General features: G+C 37.2%; 2 protein-coding genes and 1 non-coding gene across 4 annotated transcripts; 2 read left to right on the forward strand and 1 right to left on the reverse strand.

The window, feature by feature from the left end:
• Positions 1–781: 781 nt before the first annotated feature.
• On the reverse strand, positions 782–853 carry TRNAD-GUC (transfer RNA aspartic acid (anticodon GUC)). The gene has a single exon. It is a non-coding gene; the product is annotated as a tRNA-Asp (tRNA).
• Positions 854–2082: 1229 nt separating this feature from the next.
• Positions 2083–3970, forward strand: LOC141585847 (putative xyloglucan endotransglucosylase/hydrolase protein 23). The gene is made up of 3 exons (XM_074406905.1): positions 2083–2644; positions 2733–2929; positions 3301–3970. The coding sequence occupies exons 1-3, from the start codon at positions 2360–2362 to the stop codon at positions 3686–3688; spliced, it is 870 nt and encodes a 289-aa protein (XP_074263006.1). The 5' UTR covers positions 2083–2359; the 3' UTR covers positions 3689–3970.
• A 1686-nt stretch (positions 3971–5656) lies between these two features.
• On the forward strand, positions 5657–16605 carry LOC141585848 (protein DGS1, mitochondrial-like). Of its 2 annotated transcripts, none has more exons than XM_074406906.1 (14): positions 5657–5987; positions 6837–6951; positions 7076–7279; positions 8074–8214; positions 8318–8479; positions 8653–8847; positions 13717–13817; positions 14089–14178; positions 14557–14632; positions 14742–14770; positions 14869–14992; positions 15505–15615; positions 16097–16197; positions 16284–16605. In XM_074406906.1, the coding sequence occupies exons 1-14, from the start codon at positions 5746–5748 to the stop codon at positions 16399–16401; spliced, it is 1809 nt and encodes a 602-aa protein (XP_074263007.1). In that variant the 5' UTR covers positions 5657–5745; the 3' UTR covers positions 16402–16605. The 2 variants fall into 2 exon arrangements, with proteins under 2 accessions (XP_074263007.1, XP_074263008.1); XM_074406907.1 differs by having other exon boundaries at positions 5685–5987; positions 7062–7279.
• The last annotated feature ends 873 nt before the right edge of the window (positions 16606–17478 follow it).

A 17478-nucleotide genomic window follows, 5' to 3' on the forward strand; every position in this document is an offset into this window, starting at 1 on the left:
TACTAAGGGCATCCACAATAGATGAACCTCTAAAGAGGTTTGTCACATGACACATCATCAATTTAACAAACCTCTTCAATAACAAACCCATATACAACAATAGACAAACCTTTTCAAAGTTCATATCATAGGACCCACATAAAATTACCCATTTTTTTTTCTCTCATATATATGTTGTTGGAGAATAAAAATATACTAACTTTTAGGGGACCACTTACCATGTCAATCAACAAACCCGTAGACAAATGTGTAACCATTCCTATGGATGAACCTCAAACCCCATCTCCAACAATAGAGAGGTTTGTCAACAAACCTCTAAAAAGTACACAAACCTTTGTTGACAAACCTCTATTGTTGATGCCCTAAATATGTGTTCCACAATGGGCTAGAGGCCCAAATACAAAAGAGTGCATTCTTAGCCCAAAAAGAGATCCAAAGGGGGCAGCAGAATGCTGACTTTAATTTGAGACCCGGGGCCGGGTCATCATGAAACAACGATATATAGCTTCCAAACGATCTTTTATTATGGGTTGAAGACATACCGTGTTGAATTCTTGATCATTTACCGTGTTCTGCTAATTATTTTTTATTTTATTTTTAATTGTGGGACGCTGCTGCTGAGCTTAGTTAAGTAGTTTACATTGATGTTCGTATATGTTTACGCACGTAGAATTAGATATTGTGTGTCACGCGTACTCAATCCAAAGAAGATACTAGAAACTGAACGGAGCATTGAAAAGGCTAGGTCATTGAAAGAGTAATCAAATATTAAAAATGTTAACGCCGTTGCCGGGGATCGAACCCGGGTCACCTGCGTGACAGGCAGGAATACTTACCACTATACTACAACGACCAAGTGGTAAATTTTCTTTATTTAGATATTTTATTAGTTATTACTCAGAAATTAATTTAATGGGACTTTACACCAATATTTCATTTTTATTACAGAACTCGACTTGATACAATATGATATTTCGACACTTCATTTTAGACCATCAACATTGAAAATTTCGAGTTATTGTATCTGACACTATGTCACCGTATCAAATCCAAACCTACAATTAAGTTGAAGCAGGTCGATAAACTAGCCTTTGAATAATTTAGTGAGACACCGTCTTTTCAAAGTTTCTGTGCTTTTGTGTTGTATATTTAAGAACAACAATTTTTAAGATTTTGATAAACTGGTCTCTGAATATACGTATTGATAGATTTTGATATCATTTGTAAATGTCATATTATACAACCTCTTATCCGTGAAATTGATTTTTTATAAACAAAATAACTAGCTGTAAAATTCCCTTTACAATCATATGTTCATAGGATATCAAAGAGTGTAGGTAAAATGTACTAACACAACTTGTGAATTTGTGATGCTTCTAGATTTCTTCTCCCACACGGTTGATCTTAAATGAAAGAAAAGGAATTGTGTACAACAAGGAAAGGCAGACACGAAAACACTTAAATTCACGTAATAATGCACTCTCTCGATCCACATCCACCCATGAAAACCATTGAATTTGTGGGTCACTATCACACTAATCCATGACCCAACTTTACAATGTGCAAATTATTGTCAAAACTCTAATAATATAATCCACTTATTATATAATAATTAGTGACGAATCCTGGAGCAAACGATAAGGGAAGTCGAGGTCTAAACTGTTGACTTTACATTACTCAATTATATACAGAAATATGGAAAACCAGCGTAACTTCCTGCCGACATAACTAAGGTCTTACACTGCAAATACTCTATATCTTTTAAGCGATTTTTTTCCTATAATTTACTCTTTACTTTAATCGATAATACACTCACATAATCCATGAAGTCTGTTTAATTGTATAAATAAATAAATCAGTTTTACGTAATATATTTATATAAAACCGTCCTATACAAGAATAACCGATAACAATCTTCCCTAGTTATACACTAAAGAATCCGCGTTTTGGCAAGACTTCACTAATAGTCGTCAACATTGGTCACCTCTTTATACCAAATTAAAAAGTCAGGTTTACCAAAGTTCACTGCCCACTTTATATTTCATGCTTATTTAGTGCACCATGCAAAGGCACCAGCTGTTTCTTATACATTTACATCTATTTTAAATTAATTAATGTTATCTTCTTTCTTACGTTCCTTCTAATTTTGAATTCAACTTGTCATTTTCTACATTCTACTATAATAAATTAATAATTATATCCCTTATCCTTATAAAATAACATAATATTATTGTTCCCCTATATATATACCCTTTCAATATCAACATTTTGGTATCACCAAATCAAAACATTTCAATAATCCCTCTTATTATATACTCGATTACTCGATTACTCGTAACTCGTAAGTAGTAAGTTTGCCATGGCTTATGCTAATATTTCATTATTTTCGACTTTTGTCACAATTTTACTAGTGGCTATTTCAATTGACTCGGCTTCTTCTGCCGGTAATTTCTACCAAAACGTCGACGTTACATGGGGTGATGGCCGCGGTAAGATAGTTAACAACGGCCAACTCCTCACGCTTTCCCTAGACAAGACTTCTGGCTCCGGTTTCCAGTCTAAGAGGGAATATCTTTTCGGAAAGATTGATATGCAACTAAAACTCGTACCTGGGAACTCTGCTGGCACCGTCACCACCTATTATGTAAGTTTTAAATTTAAAAACCTTTTTTATTATCGAATAATTATAGTTATATAATATTCTGTAGTAATGTAATTATCGTTGATCGCAGTTATCATCGCCGAAAGTAGCAACACACGATGAAATAGACTTGGAGTTCTTAGGCAATGTTACCGGACAACCTTACACTCTTCACACCAACATATTCACCCAAGGCAAAGGCGAAAGAGAACAACAGTTTCGTCTCTGGTTCGACCCCACCGCCGACTTCCATACCTACTCCATTCTCTGGAATCCTCGAAGCATCATGTACGTCCCTAATTCCCCTATATACTCTTACATTTTAATTAAAGTGACAAAATTATAACGTTAGCCTGTACCAGCCTTTCACATGCATTTAAATATTTAATATTTTTTCCACGTGTCCAACGTACAAAGTCACTTAAAAAAAGGGTGGTACCAAAATTAAATATCGAACCATGCAGAATAATTAAAAAAAGGTAGGGTGTAGTTTGTTCTTCGACGACAATTCCAAGTTTGATTGTTGATATTGTTGCTGCCGATTTTAATGAAAGTATTTAATCCCGCTGCTGGGGTTTTCAAAAAAAAAACAAAAATATCGATACCATGCAGAATAATTATCTATTTATCTAACGTGAAATTTAATTCACATGAATCAGAATTTCCGTAGACGGTACACCAATAAGAGTATTCAAGAACATGAAAGGAGTACCATACCCGAATAACCAACCAATGAGAGTATACGGAAGTCTATGGGATGCCCAAGATTGGGCCACGCAAGGCGGTCGGGTTAAAACAGATTGGTCCAATGCTCCATTTATAGCTACATTCAAAAACTTCAATGCGGATGCCTGTGTTTGGGCTAAGGGACGGTCTTCTTGCCGTGGTTCGACACGGACCGCACCCTGGATGAATCAACAGCTTGATGCTACTAGCCAGAGAAGATTAAGATGGGTGCAGAAAAACTATATGATATATAATTATTGTACTGATTATCAGAGGTTTCCTCAAGGACTTCCTAAAGAATGCACAGTTTCTAAGTTTTAGAGTCCTCGGGATATGTCGTCTAAGAGAAATTCTTGGGTATACCGGGTGTACCAGGAATTTCGTCACGTAACTAGGCTTGTTCATAATTTCATATAGTTATTTGTTTTGTACAAAGTGGTAATAATTATTAGTAGCATTGGTATAATTAATTTATTTTTAGTAGTATTAAATTGTAATGGAAGTAGTAATAATTGTAAGAGATAAGGAGTGGTAATAATTTAAGTGTCATTATCTATCAAAGTAAAATATTTTAATTTTGGCATTTATTATAAGGGCATTATCAATTTTTTAAGGCGACAATTGTTCGTTACTTCAAAAATTGGTCGCTTTCGGAAAGGCGCGATTATATATATTGGACCGGCTTGTCTAGCTCGTAAAAAAATGTTTTAATAATGCAAATCTGAGGATTATTAATATAAGAACTATCTCACACTCAAACAGTATTTTTAATAAAAAAATTCAAGCCTTATATAAGGGTCGGCGAGTATATTATACCGTACTACTTAAACAGAGTGACGGATTACATTACCCTAGGCCGAATGCTCAGTTAATTTTTACATCATATATATAAGGTTCGGCGATTATGTTACAGTCTTATAAAGTGACTGATTACTTAAATAGTGTGACGGATTACACTTAATTTTTTCTCTGTATCAATGTATCATTCACCATTATTGATGCATTTATAAATTTTCACTTTCCTTGCTCGTCCAAGACTAGCATTATTATTACTTAAAAACGGTGATAATGAGTGGAGTCGAGCTCGTGCTTAGCCGCCTTGCTCGGCTTGTGCTCGTAAATAAAGAAAAACTCAAGCACGAGCCAATCTCCAGCTTGAAAAAATTATGCTCGTTATTAAGCTTATGAGTTTTGACGCGGGCTCGAACCAAACCGTAGCTCAAATCGAGCCTATATATAATTGGTTCGCTTAAGATTGAGCCTGTGAATTCTGATTTCACAAGTTCGGAACTTCGAATGCGTGTCCGGGCCCGCCGACCGAATAACTTCAAATTTTTATTTTGAAAAGAGATTAGAATGTAAGATGCATGTTAAAGTCCGCCGACTAAAGAATTTCAAAATTTTATTTTGAAAAAAATGGTGAATTAGAATGGAATATTTATCTTTTATAAGATCGTTTTATATTGGGATATTAGGCAAGTTATTCGTGAATAACTCACACTTATGTTACTACGAGTAACATACACTAAGTTGAAAGAAGGTCTACAAAACTGACCTGATATGAACTCAATCTGCACCTGAATTGAGGACCCGAATTTAACCAGTAACCATATAGACATGAAAATTTTAAGATTAACCTTTTTTTTTTTTTTGAAATTGTCATCTCATTAATAATCAACTAAGCGTAGGTTACAATGAAGATAACAAATAGACAAAGGAAAATCAAGATTGCTAACGTAAAAAATACATTCAAAATAACTATCTAAATCTTGGTAATGTAGGCCGCCGCTCCAAAATCATAAATTTCTTGAATCTATGAATAATCGATGTCTTTGCATCCTTCTTGATGGAGGGAAACAGTGTAGCCGTCTTGATGTATTCATCCACGAAACAAATCTGATAATCTCCCCGTCGATTAAAACTTATTATATTGATAACAATCCCACGAAAAAATGGAAAAACCCCGAAAGAAGGGACGGAACAACAGATCTCACCAAAAGGGAGACTATTATTGAAAATAAGATTGATCTGCATAATATTAGTTGTTTAAGAAAGCTTTTGTGGGGCTTACCATCGATGGATGATCGTCGATGGAAGCCTCCGAATAATAATGGAGGCTAGGTTTTTAGAGAGGGTTTTTTTAGAGAGAGAGGGAGACATTAACCTTTTTAAATAACTTGATAACAATATACCCCGAAAAAACTTAATAACAATAGGCCCGAAACTACAACCCGAATATAACCCGCTTGGAGCGCAATCTTTAAAACACAAAAACAACGACTTCTTAACCGCCGAGGTGAAGAAACAGCAAAATCGTGAGCGAACGTCGAAGAAAAAGATTCACGAAGAGAAAACAAAAGAAAACAAATTAAATTATTATGGAGATTGATGATGAATCTTCATCTTCTTCAAACAATCAATTATCAAATTTACGAACCCTAACTTCGCAATACTCAAATTATCTATACAATCAAATCTCCAATTTTCTCCCAATTTCTTCAGATTCTGCATTAATCAGTAAAATCGCAAGTTTCTGGCGTCAATTTGGGCGTGCTAGGTCTCGTCGTCGGAAACCGTGTCTTCCTCTTCCTCTTTCTTCCAAATCGCTTCATACTTCGCTGTAATTTCTCTACTTTTAGTTAGCAAACTTGGATTTTGAACTGTTAATTGTCAACTTTATGCTGATTAATTATCGTTTTAGCTGTCAAACATTGATTTTAAACTGTTAATTGTCATTTGCATGCTGATTAATTATCGTTTTAGCTGACAAAGTTTGATTTTGAACTGTTAATTGTCATTTTTATGCTGATTAATTATCGTTTTAACTTGCTGATTTTGATTTTGTACTGATATGCTGCTTAAACTTTGCATTTTAGTTGAAATTCGACGTGTTGATATTATGAGGGAGAGGAATGTGATTGTAATCGTCTGTATATTTGGAGATATTAAATGATTTAAGTCAATGAATTTTGAGTGTTTTGACCTCAAAAGTCGAATGTTGACAGTTGTTTGTGACGGTACTGACTGATAATGTGATTTAGTTTAGTGAGTCGAATGTTGGCAGTTGTTTGTGGTGGTACTGACTGATAATGTGATATAGATTTAGTTGGTGAGTCGAATGTTGGCAGTTGTTTGTGATGGTACTGTCTGATAATGTGATGGAATATTAGTTTAGTGAATCGAATTTTGGAAGTTGTTTATGACGGATAGTGACTGAAATCCTAATGTGGTCAAGAGGGTATGAAACTTATAAAGAGACCTAGCTAAAAGTTATTTGTTCTGTGCTTTATGAGATTGTGACTGAAATCCTAATGTCTTGTTCTTCAGTGTTTTGGAGGATATTATTTTGATCAAATGATCCCCGAGTTGGAGGATTTCACAATTAAGTTTGTGAAGTCTATGCTTTACATTGATGCGTTCATCTATATTTATACGCCATTTTGAGGGTTTTTTTTTTGTGGTAACGCAGGATTATGACAGAAGCCTCTAGAATTTTTGAAGTTTTGGAGGATATTTTGGAGCAGTTATTCTCAAATATTCACTATATTCAGAAAAATCTGCATTATTGGCAAATTAAAGAAGAGGTTGGTACCTGGTTTTATGTTCGAGCTCATAGCATGTTATTGATATGTTTTTGGTGCGAGGGTTTCTCAAATATCGATCATAATACTGAAATTTGAATTACTACAACCAGTTTACTTGATGCAGGGTTCAAATGCTCAGAAAGCATACTTTATGCTTTTTGAGAGAGGGCCACAGGCGTTAATTAGTGGAAGTGTTGAGCTGGTGCGGAACTTCATTGCGGAAGATTCCTCTTTTCAGATTCTTTGCCACAATGCCTCTGGCTTCATAGCTGAGAGAGTTACTGTGTTGGATAGCTTGAAACGTATGCTTGCCAAGTTTTTGGCGCAGGTTTATTTACCTATGTTACTTCTATTTGCTCTCATTAAGTTAAATAATTTTATCCACTTTCTATGTTGTATTTGACTTAATATGATATGTACTTATGTAGTAATGTAGTATATGGGAAGAAATGTTATGGGACGGTTGTGAATTGTGATACCTATGAATCTATGATGTTGCTTCGGAATTTGAATATTCTTAGATTTAACTAGTAGTTTTAGCTGTTGTTGGCCACTTGATACATACGTGAGTGCATCGTAGCTATTTCTCTTCGGATAATTGAGCTTAATGCTCACCTTTTGATTTCAGTCGCTCTATGTTATTGTGATATTCCCTCCTATACCTACTATCATACTCTTTCTGACTATCAAACTAGAAATGTATGCATTCCTTTCTTGTGGATGTTATATTAATTATTAGTATATTACTGATTACAGTGATTAGCATTACCGCTGACAAGCAGAGGGGTGTTTATAATTAATGTTCATTCTTATCAAAAGTTATAGTGATAGAAGTTGTGTAATCATGAAAATAAAAATAAAATTAAAAAGATTTTTTGTACATCTGAATTCTGATGCACCTTGTTATTCTCGTCTAGGGAAATTTGTGTTCAATTCAGAAGGAGCTTATAATAGGAAAGTTTCTGAACTTTTGCTCCATACATGCATGGTTGTAAAGTGGGTGATATTTTTTTTTTACTTGGTGTCATGTATATATGCTGACTGGTTCCTTCAGCTGAGGCCATTTATTTCTTCTGTGTTGATTGTTTAGTCCATAATCGTTTATTATGGCTTCTGATCCAGGTATATATGCTAATTGATAAACAAGGGGAGGACCTGATGTCTGATCCTCAAAGATCATTGCCATCATTGTTGGTCATTATTGATGGTTTATTTTCTGATCTTGAGGCATCAATTGCTAAATTGCATGCTTCGACGTCCCAGGTAGCAATCAAAGATGCTTTTAGTTCCAAGTATACGTCTTCCCATTCTATCCGTGGAACACTGGAACTTGCTTATATATATCTTGTATGCTGGTTATATTCAGATGGATTCTTCTGATGGGAGTAGTAAGTCAGTTCTGCTGGTGTTCAACAAAATTACTGAACGGGAAGGGGAAGTTCCTGAATGGACAGAAGATGAAATTCGAGATGCTATAGCTTCAATATATCAGAACCTTCAAAAATTAGACTCCTATCTATCTGATGTTGTAAGACTCCTATATATCAGAATCTTCAGCTTTCTTTCTCATGATTCTTTGCTATTGTTCATGTTAGCCAACAAAATATTTTTGGGACAATTTTTTTTTTTTTTTTTTTTTTTTATTTGTTGTTGTTGTGCAAGCTACATAACTGCTGAGTTACATTTTCTCTCATCTTTCAGGTTGGGAAGCACCGCAAACCTAGAAAACTGACTCGGTATTGGGTCCGTTATACATGTGGCGCGGTTGGCCTTTCTGTATGTTCATTGTGGCTTGTGCGTCATAGTAGATTGGTTGGAAGTCCGGACATTGATAATTGGATCGGTGAAGCAAAAGAGTCAACAATTAGTTTCTGGACTGAACATGTGGAGCAACCGGTATGCCTCTGATAGTGGATTTTATATATTCAGTGATCTTCCTGAATCCTGAGTCCCGAACGATGCTTAGTAATATTCGAATTGATTATTTGGTAACTTATGTCTGTGCTAGTTCACGCTAACCTAATACTACTGCTTCAAGGTACAGAAAGAACCTATACGTAAATTCGGCAATGAGTTAACTCTTGACATTTGCATCTCTTGGGTTCTAGGGATGCAAAGGCGTCAACATTTTGCTGTATGTGTATTGTGTGTATTGCTAGTTAACCATATTTCTGGGATAAGAAACATTTTCGGACCAAGGCTTTGTTGTGCTATACTTTAGTGGCTAGAAGTTTCATGGTCAAATAATTGGAGATCATTTGAAAGATATGTCTGACCAATTTCTGCAGTATGCTTATTGGACTTAATATGCTTTCATTGTTTCTAATTAATTTTCGAGCGTATGAGGACCAATAGTTATGTAGAGGATGAAGACAATTGTGACTCCGCCTGTGAGTGTTTTCGGGCATTCGCTGCCGGTCCCAAGCCCGGATAAAGGAGGAGGGTTGCGGTAGGTCTGTGGCAGCCAGCATAAAAACTTCGTCACATTTTATGGACATGAATCGAATTTGAACATCGTTGGGCGTCTCCTCGAGAACGCGCATGTTGCACTTCTTAGACCGGGTGTAGTGATAAGTATGTGAGGGTTGCTAGGTCGTCGCCCGGAAGCGACGCGCCATCTTTACATCTGGGGGTGGTGTCAAATAGGCAAGGGTGCGCTACATCTTCTAGACCCGGGTGTAGTGAAAAATATGCAAGGGTTGTTAGGTCGTCGCCCAAAAGCGGCGCGCCACCTCGAAGTATGGGTGTGGTGTCAAATAGGTTTGGATCTAGGAAGCATGGTCAAGAGCGGGTAAAGAAATCAGGACATGACTTGAGGAAGGGTAGTAGGTTACGGTTTGGTACTTGGAATGTTGGCTCTTTGACAGGGAGATTAGCTGAGGTAGGGGAGGTTATGAAAAGGAGGAGAGTGCATATATTGTGTCTACAAGAGACAAAGTGGATCGGAGATAAAGCAAGGGTGATAGCGCCTTGGGGTTATAAGCTTTGGTACACGGGTAAAGACAAAAGTCGTAATGGAGTGGGTATTGTCATTGATAAAGATTACATTGATGATGTGGTAGAGGTATCGAGAAAGAGTGATAGGATTATGAGTAGACCTGGCAAACAGATCAGGTCGTGTCGTGTTCGTGTTCGTGTCAACTTTAAACGGGTCACCACTACCCCAACCCTAACCCGACCCAATTACATAAACGGGTCATTTGCCTCAACCCTAACCCAACCCATTTAATTTTTCTATAACCCAACCCGACTTGTTTAACCCATTTATCTTTTTGCATGTTATGTTTAACCCATTTATCTTTTCGCGGGTCATTTTTAACCCACTTAACCCGTTTAACCCAATAAACTAATAGAATAAACGAAGCTTTATAAGCCTATTATCCCACAATTGAGGAATGAAAATACTTATTTTGAAGTTGTTTGGGTGGATTATTGACACTTTTAAATAAGCGGGTTATTCGTGTCGGGTTCGTGTCAAAAGAGCTCAACCCTAACCCGACCCATTTAAGTTTCGTGTCGTGTCCGTGTCAACCCAATTAGTTAAATGGGTCACAACGTCTTGACCCTAACCCGCTAATTTCGTGTCGGGTTCGTGTCGTGTTTTCGGGTCGTGTCAATAATTGCCACCTCTAATTATGAGTATTAAGCTTGTAGTCGGGGATGAGGTGGTGACGGTTATAAGTGCTTACGCACCCCAAGTAGGTTTGGATGCTTCTTTTCGACGAGCCTTCTGGGAAGATTTGGAAGAGGTGGTAGAACGTGTCCCTATTGGAGAGAAATTGATCATTGGTGGTGACCTCAATGGGCATGTGGGTACTAGTCGAGTTGGCTTTGAGAACATTCATGGGGGTTTTGGGTTCGGGGAGAGAAATGAAGCAGGAAGTGACATATTGGATTTTGCTTTGGCATATGACTTGGGTATAATGAACACTTGGTTCGAGAAAAGACATTCTCATTTGGTGACTTATAGAAGTGGAGGTAATGCTAGTCAAATTGACTTCCTTTTGGTAAGGAATGTGTGGAGGAAAGAGTACACCGATTGCAAGGTCATACCCGGGGAAAGTGCCGCAACACAACATAGACTAGTGGTTCTTGATGTTCGAGGTAAGAGAGACTTGAGGAAGAGAAAGATAATCGGTGAGGCACGGATCAAGTGGTGGAAGCTACAAGGGGGAAACCAACAAGCGTTTTTGGATAAGGTTGGAAGTAGCGATATTTGGTCGGATTGTGAGGAGAAAGATATTGATGCAACGTGGGATAAATTGGAGCATGTTGTAAAGGAGTTGGCGAGGGAGGTATTAGGGGAATCTAAAGGGAATAGACCATCAAGTAAGGACACATCTTGGTGGAACGATGTGGTGAGACAAGCGATAAAGACTAAACGTGAATGCTATAAGGTTTTGGGGAAATGCATGAGTGATGAGAACTTTGAAAAGTACAAGGAAGCTAGACGAGCCGCTAAAAAGGCCGTACGGGATGCGAGGGCAAAAGTTAACCAAGAAGTGTATGCCAGGTTGGACACGAGAGAAGGAGAGAAGGATATCTATAAACGTGCTCGCATAAGAGACCGAAGGACGAGAGATATTGGGAGAGTTAGGTGTGTGAAAGATATGGACGACAAGGTTCTGGTTCGGGATAACGAGATAAAGGCTAGATGGAGTTCTTACTTTGATAATTTATTCAATGGACATCGGGAACAAGGTTTTGGGGATGTAGAGGTAACACCAAGCATGGTTAACCGGGAATTTGTGCGTAGAATACAAAAGAGTGAAGTTAGAAAGGCGTTAAGGAAGATGGGGTCAAAGAAAGCGGAGGGACCGGATGGTATACCCATAGAAGTTTGGAGGTGCTTCGGGGAGAGAGGGATTGAATGGGTAACCATGCTCTTCAACAAGATTTGGAGGAGCAACAAGATGCCATCGGCTTGGAGGAAAAGCACTCTTGTCCCTTTGTACAAGAACAAAGGTGATGTCCAAGAGTGTTCCAATTATCGGGAAATTAAACTTATGAGTCATACAATGAAGTTATGGGAGCGGGTAATCGAGCAAAGGCTTAGGAGATATGTAGACATCTCGGAAAACCAATTTGGATTTATGCCCGGGAGATCGACTATGGATGCGATTTTTATCATGAGACAGTTGATGGAATACCATCGGGACAAGAAGAAGGATTTGCATATGGTTTTTATTGACTTGGAAAAGGCATATGATAGGGTACCAAGAGAAGTACTTTGGTGGGCTTTGGCGAGAAAGGGTGTGTCGCGAAAATATATTGACCTCATAAAGGACATGTATGAGGGGGCTAGTGCAAGTGTTCGCACTAATGTTGGGAGAACGGAAGAATTTCCTATTACCATCGGGTGCATCAAGGTTCCGCACTTAGTCCTTTTCTCTTTGCTATAGTTATGGATGAGTTGACAAGGGATATTCGGGACGACATCCCTTGGTGTATGATGTTTGTTGACGATATTGTGTTGATTGATGAGACAAAAGAGGGGGTGGAGAGAAAGTTGGAATTGTGGAGGCGGACTTTAGAGACTCGTGGGTTCAGCCGAGCGGGAGTAAGACCGAGTATTTGAGGTGTCGGTTCACTAAGGTGGCGGGGTTGAGATCGACAGAGGCGGGGAGTATTATTTTTGATGGGAATGTTGTTGAGGTTGGATTTCTTGGATATCTAGGATCTATTATTCAAAAAGATGGGGAGTTAGACGGAGATGTGGCTCACGGAATTAAAGCGGGATGGTTGAAATGGAAGAGTGCTTCGGGGTTTCTATGCGATAAAGATATGCCCCAAAGATTAAAGGGAAAATTTTATCGCACGGCAATTAGGCTCGCTTCTACTTTACGGCTCCGAGTGTTGGGCGTGAAACATTGTCACATTCAAAAGATGAGTGTGGCGGAGATGCGCATGTTGAGGTGGATGTGCGGACATACAAGGAAAGATCGGTTAAGGAATGAGGTGATTAGGGAAAAGGTTAAAGTGGCGCCAATAGAGGACAAGATGATGGAAAACCGACTAAGATGGTTTGGCCATGTGAGAAGGAGACCTATGGACGCTTTTGATTAGGAGGAGGTTGGAGACTTGGAGAAGTAAAAGGTCCCTAGAGGCAGAGGAAGACCGAGACAGGACATGGTTGAGAGTGATAGAGCATGATATGAGAGTTATGGGGCTTGAGGAGAGTATGGTGACGGAGAGGGCACAATGGAGGGAAAGGATACATGTGGATTTTTAGTATTTGATGTTTTTTGACAGATTTAGTGCTTTTATTTATTTATTTAATTTAAAGAAATTAATTTATTTATTTTTCTCCCCTTTATTACACACTTTTTCAACAACCACTTTCTTATAGATTTTACCTGGTTCATTCCGGATCCTTAACTCTATTTCGGTTTTTAAAAATCGTTTTAATCTTTTCTCTCGATTTAAATTTTAAGTTTTTATAAAAGAAAGACGGAATTCGATTTTAAAACCCCTAAGTTCACCTTGACTTTCCATTACATTTTCGTTCTCCCTTTTGTTTTTTATCTTCCCTTTTTTATTCGCATTTTGAGGCGTGCGTGCACCCATGGACGGTTCGAAAGGATGATTCATGTCAGCCGACCCCAAAGCATTTTGGGATTAAGGCTCTGATGTTGTTGTTGTTGCATGTTTATGTCTTTGTCTCAATCTAGACCCTTTACGTTCTATCTATGACTCATTAGAAACCTGCATGCACGTGTCTCAAAACCAGCTGAATTCTTAACTGCAGTTCTGTATATTGATCAGATTTTGTCAATTAGGGATGAACTTTTTGACACATTTAGAAAGAGGCACAAAGGGGTTATGGAAGCAGAAGAGGTGCAGTTAACTGCCAATTCTCTCCACAGGTAATACGCTTGTCTTTAAGGCTTCAAGATATGTCCTAAGTTTTCATGTGGTGAAAATAATTCTAATCAGATTTGAACATTTATCGTTGTGCAAAAATGTTTAGCCAACGTTGCTTTAAAATCTATAATTTATGACTAGACGAAACCTGATATTCTTTTGGCTATCTAATCTATGTCAGCTCTGGACCATCCCCGATCCCCCATCCCCCTTTCCTCTTTGTTCTTTTCATGATGTGATATTTCTAGCTCTTAACTTTGCTGTGATTCACAGAATGCTGCTGACTTTCTGTGAGCAGACAAATGGCCAACAATGTCCCGAGAATGCTTCAGATCAGGAATTACTCGAGATAGTTATGGCAAGGTGCGTCTTGTATAATCAACTGATGATGGACTTAATAAATAATACGAGTAGCATTATTAGCATTGATCTAGAATTTAACGGGATATTATGCACAATTATAAACCTTAAGTTAGTTCTCTTCGTAATAGCAGATAATTTATTGTACTCCTAAATTAAGAGTGTAATTGCTTTTTTCGCAAGCTTATTTCCAGAGAGAGATATGACACTTGAACAACTGAATCAAACCAGATAAATTTTGCCTTGTGCTGGTAGTGATGGGTGGCTTGTTTACCCCTGTCATTTGTTGAAAGCTTGACTCATGGAATCATATTTTTACATTTTGTTTAGAAGCTCGAGTACTTGCATAGCTTCATAATTTATAATACAAACTTGACGCAGATACGAGAAGGAGTTGCTGCATCCCATTAAAAGTATAGTTGGCGGTGGAGAGCTTCCTCGTGCTATGCTCATTCAGGTACTGAATTTTGTTTCTAAAATTTTCAAGAATGCTGGATTTTTGTGTTATGAGTGTGCTTTATCTGAGATTTTTTGGAAACTAAACCTGCTTCCTTGCACTCTTGCAGATTCAAAAGCTGAAATTGGATATAGAGACGTGAGTATAGTTAACTTGTTAGATCTTTATGAAAAACTATTTGATCTATTTAATTAACAAGTTTTAACTTTTAAGTTCAATACATTTGTTGTGTTTAGGGCAATGCTTGAACTGGACCAGATTCTGAAGGCCAATGAAATAAACTTTGCCGTTTTAGCTGCTCTACCTGCATTCATATTCGTGGTCATTCTAATCATGTTACTACGCTCATGGATAAAACAGGTAACTAATCTCTTCACCTGAATATACTGGGTGTGACCAAGTTCCATTATGTGACTAGACATGTTATCAGGTCAAAAAAGACCCAAGTCACTGTGACCCCTTGAGGCCTTCATGTCAGCTCGGCCTGCAAGTGAGGGGGTACAAGTGCGCTGCTGGTTGGGGTGCTTGCGTGCATGAGAGGGGGAACCAGTAGTTTGTGGACAAGGGTTTTGGGCTGTATGGCTGTGTATGCTTATTGCTGTGATGTGGTGGCTATACCGGGATGAACAGAACGTGTATAAATCCAAATCCTGTGTCTGATAAAATTTTGGCAATTATTCCATAATTGTTCTATGAAACAACTTTTATGGATGGACATGTTTGTTTGTTGGAGATATTGTGCCACTCGTACCTGATCACTTCGCCTCCATAAAATCCACTTCCAAAATAATAACAATTACAAGAGTATGAAATATGTATGGAGGCAATAATTCTTTTTAGCTCATCTTTTTTATATGATTGCAATATGCTAGGACAAGGGAGCAGAAGGAAGGGGTAGAATTGCTCGTCGTCAAAGGAGGTTGCTCATCGTTGAGATAGAAAAGATGATCATGCAATACCAATCTTGTATGGATCTGAGACAGGTATTAGGGCTCAAACTCTTGTAAATCCAGTGTTGCTTTTTCTCGTAAACGTGTACTTTGGTGGTGATAGCAGCTCCCCTTCCAAGTCATACTCAATAGAGTATAAGAGATCCACCCTAGGACAACAATTTCAGTGACTCTCTTCACTGACATATACGTATGAAACTGAAGAACCAGCAGAAATCATTCTGAAGTACACTATTTTCGAATGGAACGAAAATGCGGTTTTTGAAAAAAAAAAAATTGACGAAGCAAAATGCTCATATGCATAATGCAATAAACCATGTCTAGGAAATGAAAATTTTCCATTCTTCAGGCTTGTACTTGATAGGAAGAAAAAAGATTTTGATAAAGAAAAGCTACGCTTGTTAACCGTGTTCAAGTTGTAAAATGCCAAAACATTGATGAAGAAAATTTCAATATCAGCTGTTATTGTATCGAAACATTAGATTACAAATCTGACCATAAGCTTATTTTACAGATAGAAGATGCCCATTGTTGCTTCGGCCTGGTGCTGTATACTCTAGATCATTTGTATCGTGCAGTACAAAAACACGCTAAAACGACTGGGGAATGGTCATGGTTAGTTCTTTAGAACCCTAATACTCGGTAGCTCATCTTAATTCTCGTAGTACCTCATTCCCTAACAGCTATATAATATTTTGCAGTCTCAAGCAGGATATCATTGATTTGGCAAAACCGCAGCTTCATACTACACATAAGCTGACTATTACTTCACGGATGGAACGAGTTTATGATTGCTTGCTTCCTTCCCTTGGGAAATAGGGTTAGATTTTATTTTCAGCTACCTTTCACTTTGCGCTGGTCTATACATCAATTATTACCCTAAAAAAAATTTTGTTCCAAGCTTCAAAAGTGAAATTTTGATTCGGGTAAATTATGTAATGTGTCGTCAGTTTACACCAGTGTGGAGTAAAAACGTAACCAAATAGGTCAGCTTGCAAAGGAAAGTTTTTGGGTTTTCTGCAACTCTACTGCTGGAATTTTAATGAATTTTGGGAAGAATTTAATTTTGTTTGAAAAAATATCGAAAATCTCTACTTCCATTTTCTTTCGTTCGTTGTCGTAAGGATTGGCATTAGTCACTATCATCAGAAACTACACAATAATTTATGGATTGTGTAAATACACCATTTTCCATTGTAGATCATTTTTAAACCAAATAAATTTATAACAGTTTCAAAAAAGCTTCAAGATTTTTAGATTTAGTAATAGAGCATCAAACTCAGATGTATTATTTCTGATGTACAATCTATGTACTGCATTTTAATTGGAGCAATTTGGTTAGACTGCCTTTTAATAGGCAAAGGTTTTAAATCAAATTCACTTTGTAAATTAAACCCTACAAATTTAAATTAGAGGATTCGGTTAGGCTTCATATTTAAGTTATATTTTCAAACCAGTCTGTAGAAACAAAAAAAAAATGTAGGTTAAGATATCTCCATTAATGGATTTTATTTTTTTTTTTTGACAAACGGCAAAAAAAAAAAAAAAAAAGGTAACCTACAATTTAATTGTCTAAGATATCTCCCACAAGCTAAGATATCTCCATTAATGGAGTATTAAAGCTTCATTGCGTTAGCAGTGAGGCAAATATTTGAGAAAACGAAACTCAGAATTATTTGATGGAGAAAGTTAAACATAACTTTTTTTTTAACGATATAGATATAGATATAAATATAGATACATAGATAAATTGAATTACTAACAAAATGAACTGCAAATCATAATTTTATACATTCACACCTTGAGAGAATAAAAACAAACTAAAAAAAAATAGTATCACAAGTTTATGCCAGCAAAATTATTAGAACAAACCAGTATGCGAAAAAACCAGCATCT

Source organism: Silene latifolia, chromosome 6 (genome assembly GCF_048544455.1).
Source record: "Silene latifolia isolate original U9 population chromosome 6, ASM4854445v1, whole genome shotgun sequence".
Taxonomy (NCBI): Eukaryota; Viridiplantae; Streptophyta; class Magnoliopsida; order Caryophyllales; family Caryophyllaceae; genus Silene; species Silene latifolia.

Excerpts from the sequence above, each read along its gene's own strand:
- LOC141585847 (XM_074406905.1), top strand. The coding sequence starts at position 2,360 with ATGGCTTATGCTAATATTTCATTATTTTCGACTTTTGTCACAATTTTA. Across the intron at positions 2,645-2,732 it reads GCACCGTCACCACCTATTAT|TTATCATCGCCGAAAGTAGC; the intron begins GTAAGTTTTAAA and ends CGTTGATCGCAG. Across the intron at positions 2,930-3,300 it reads TGGAATCCTCGAAGCATCAT|AATTTCCGTAGACGGTACAC; the intron begins GTACGTCCCTAA and ends CACATGAATCAG.
- LOC141585848 (XM_074406906.1), top strand. The coding sequence starts at position 5,746 with ATGGAGATTGATGATGAATCTTCATCTTCTTCAAACAATCAATTATCA. Across the intron at positions 8,848-13,716 it reads CTGAACATGTGGAGCAACCG|ATTTTGTCAATTAGGGATGA; the intron begins GTATGCCTCTGA and ends TATATTGATCAG. Across the intron at positions 13,818-14,088 it reads ACTGCCAATTCTCTCCACAG|AATGCTGCTGACTTTCTGTG; the intron begins GTAATACGCTTG and ends TGTGATTCACAG.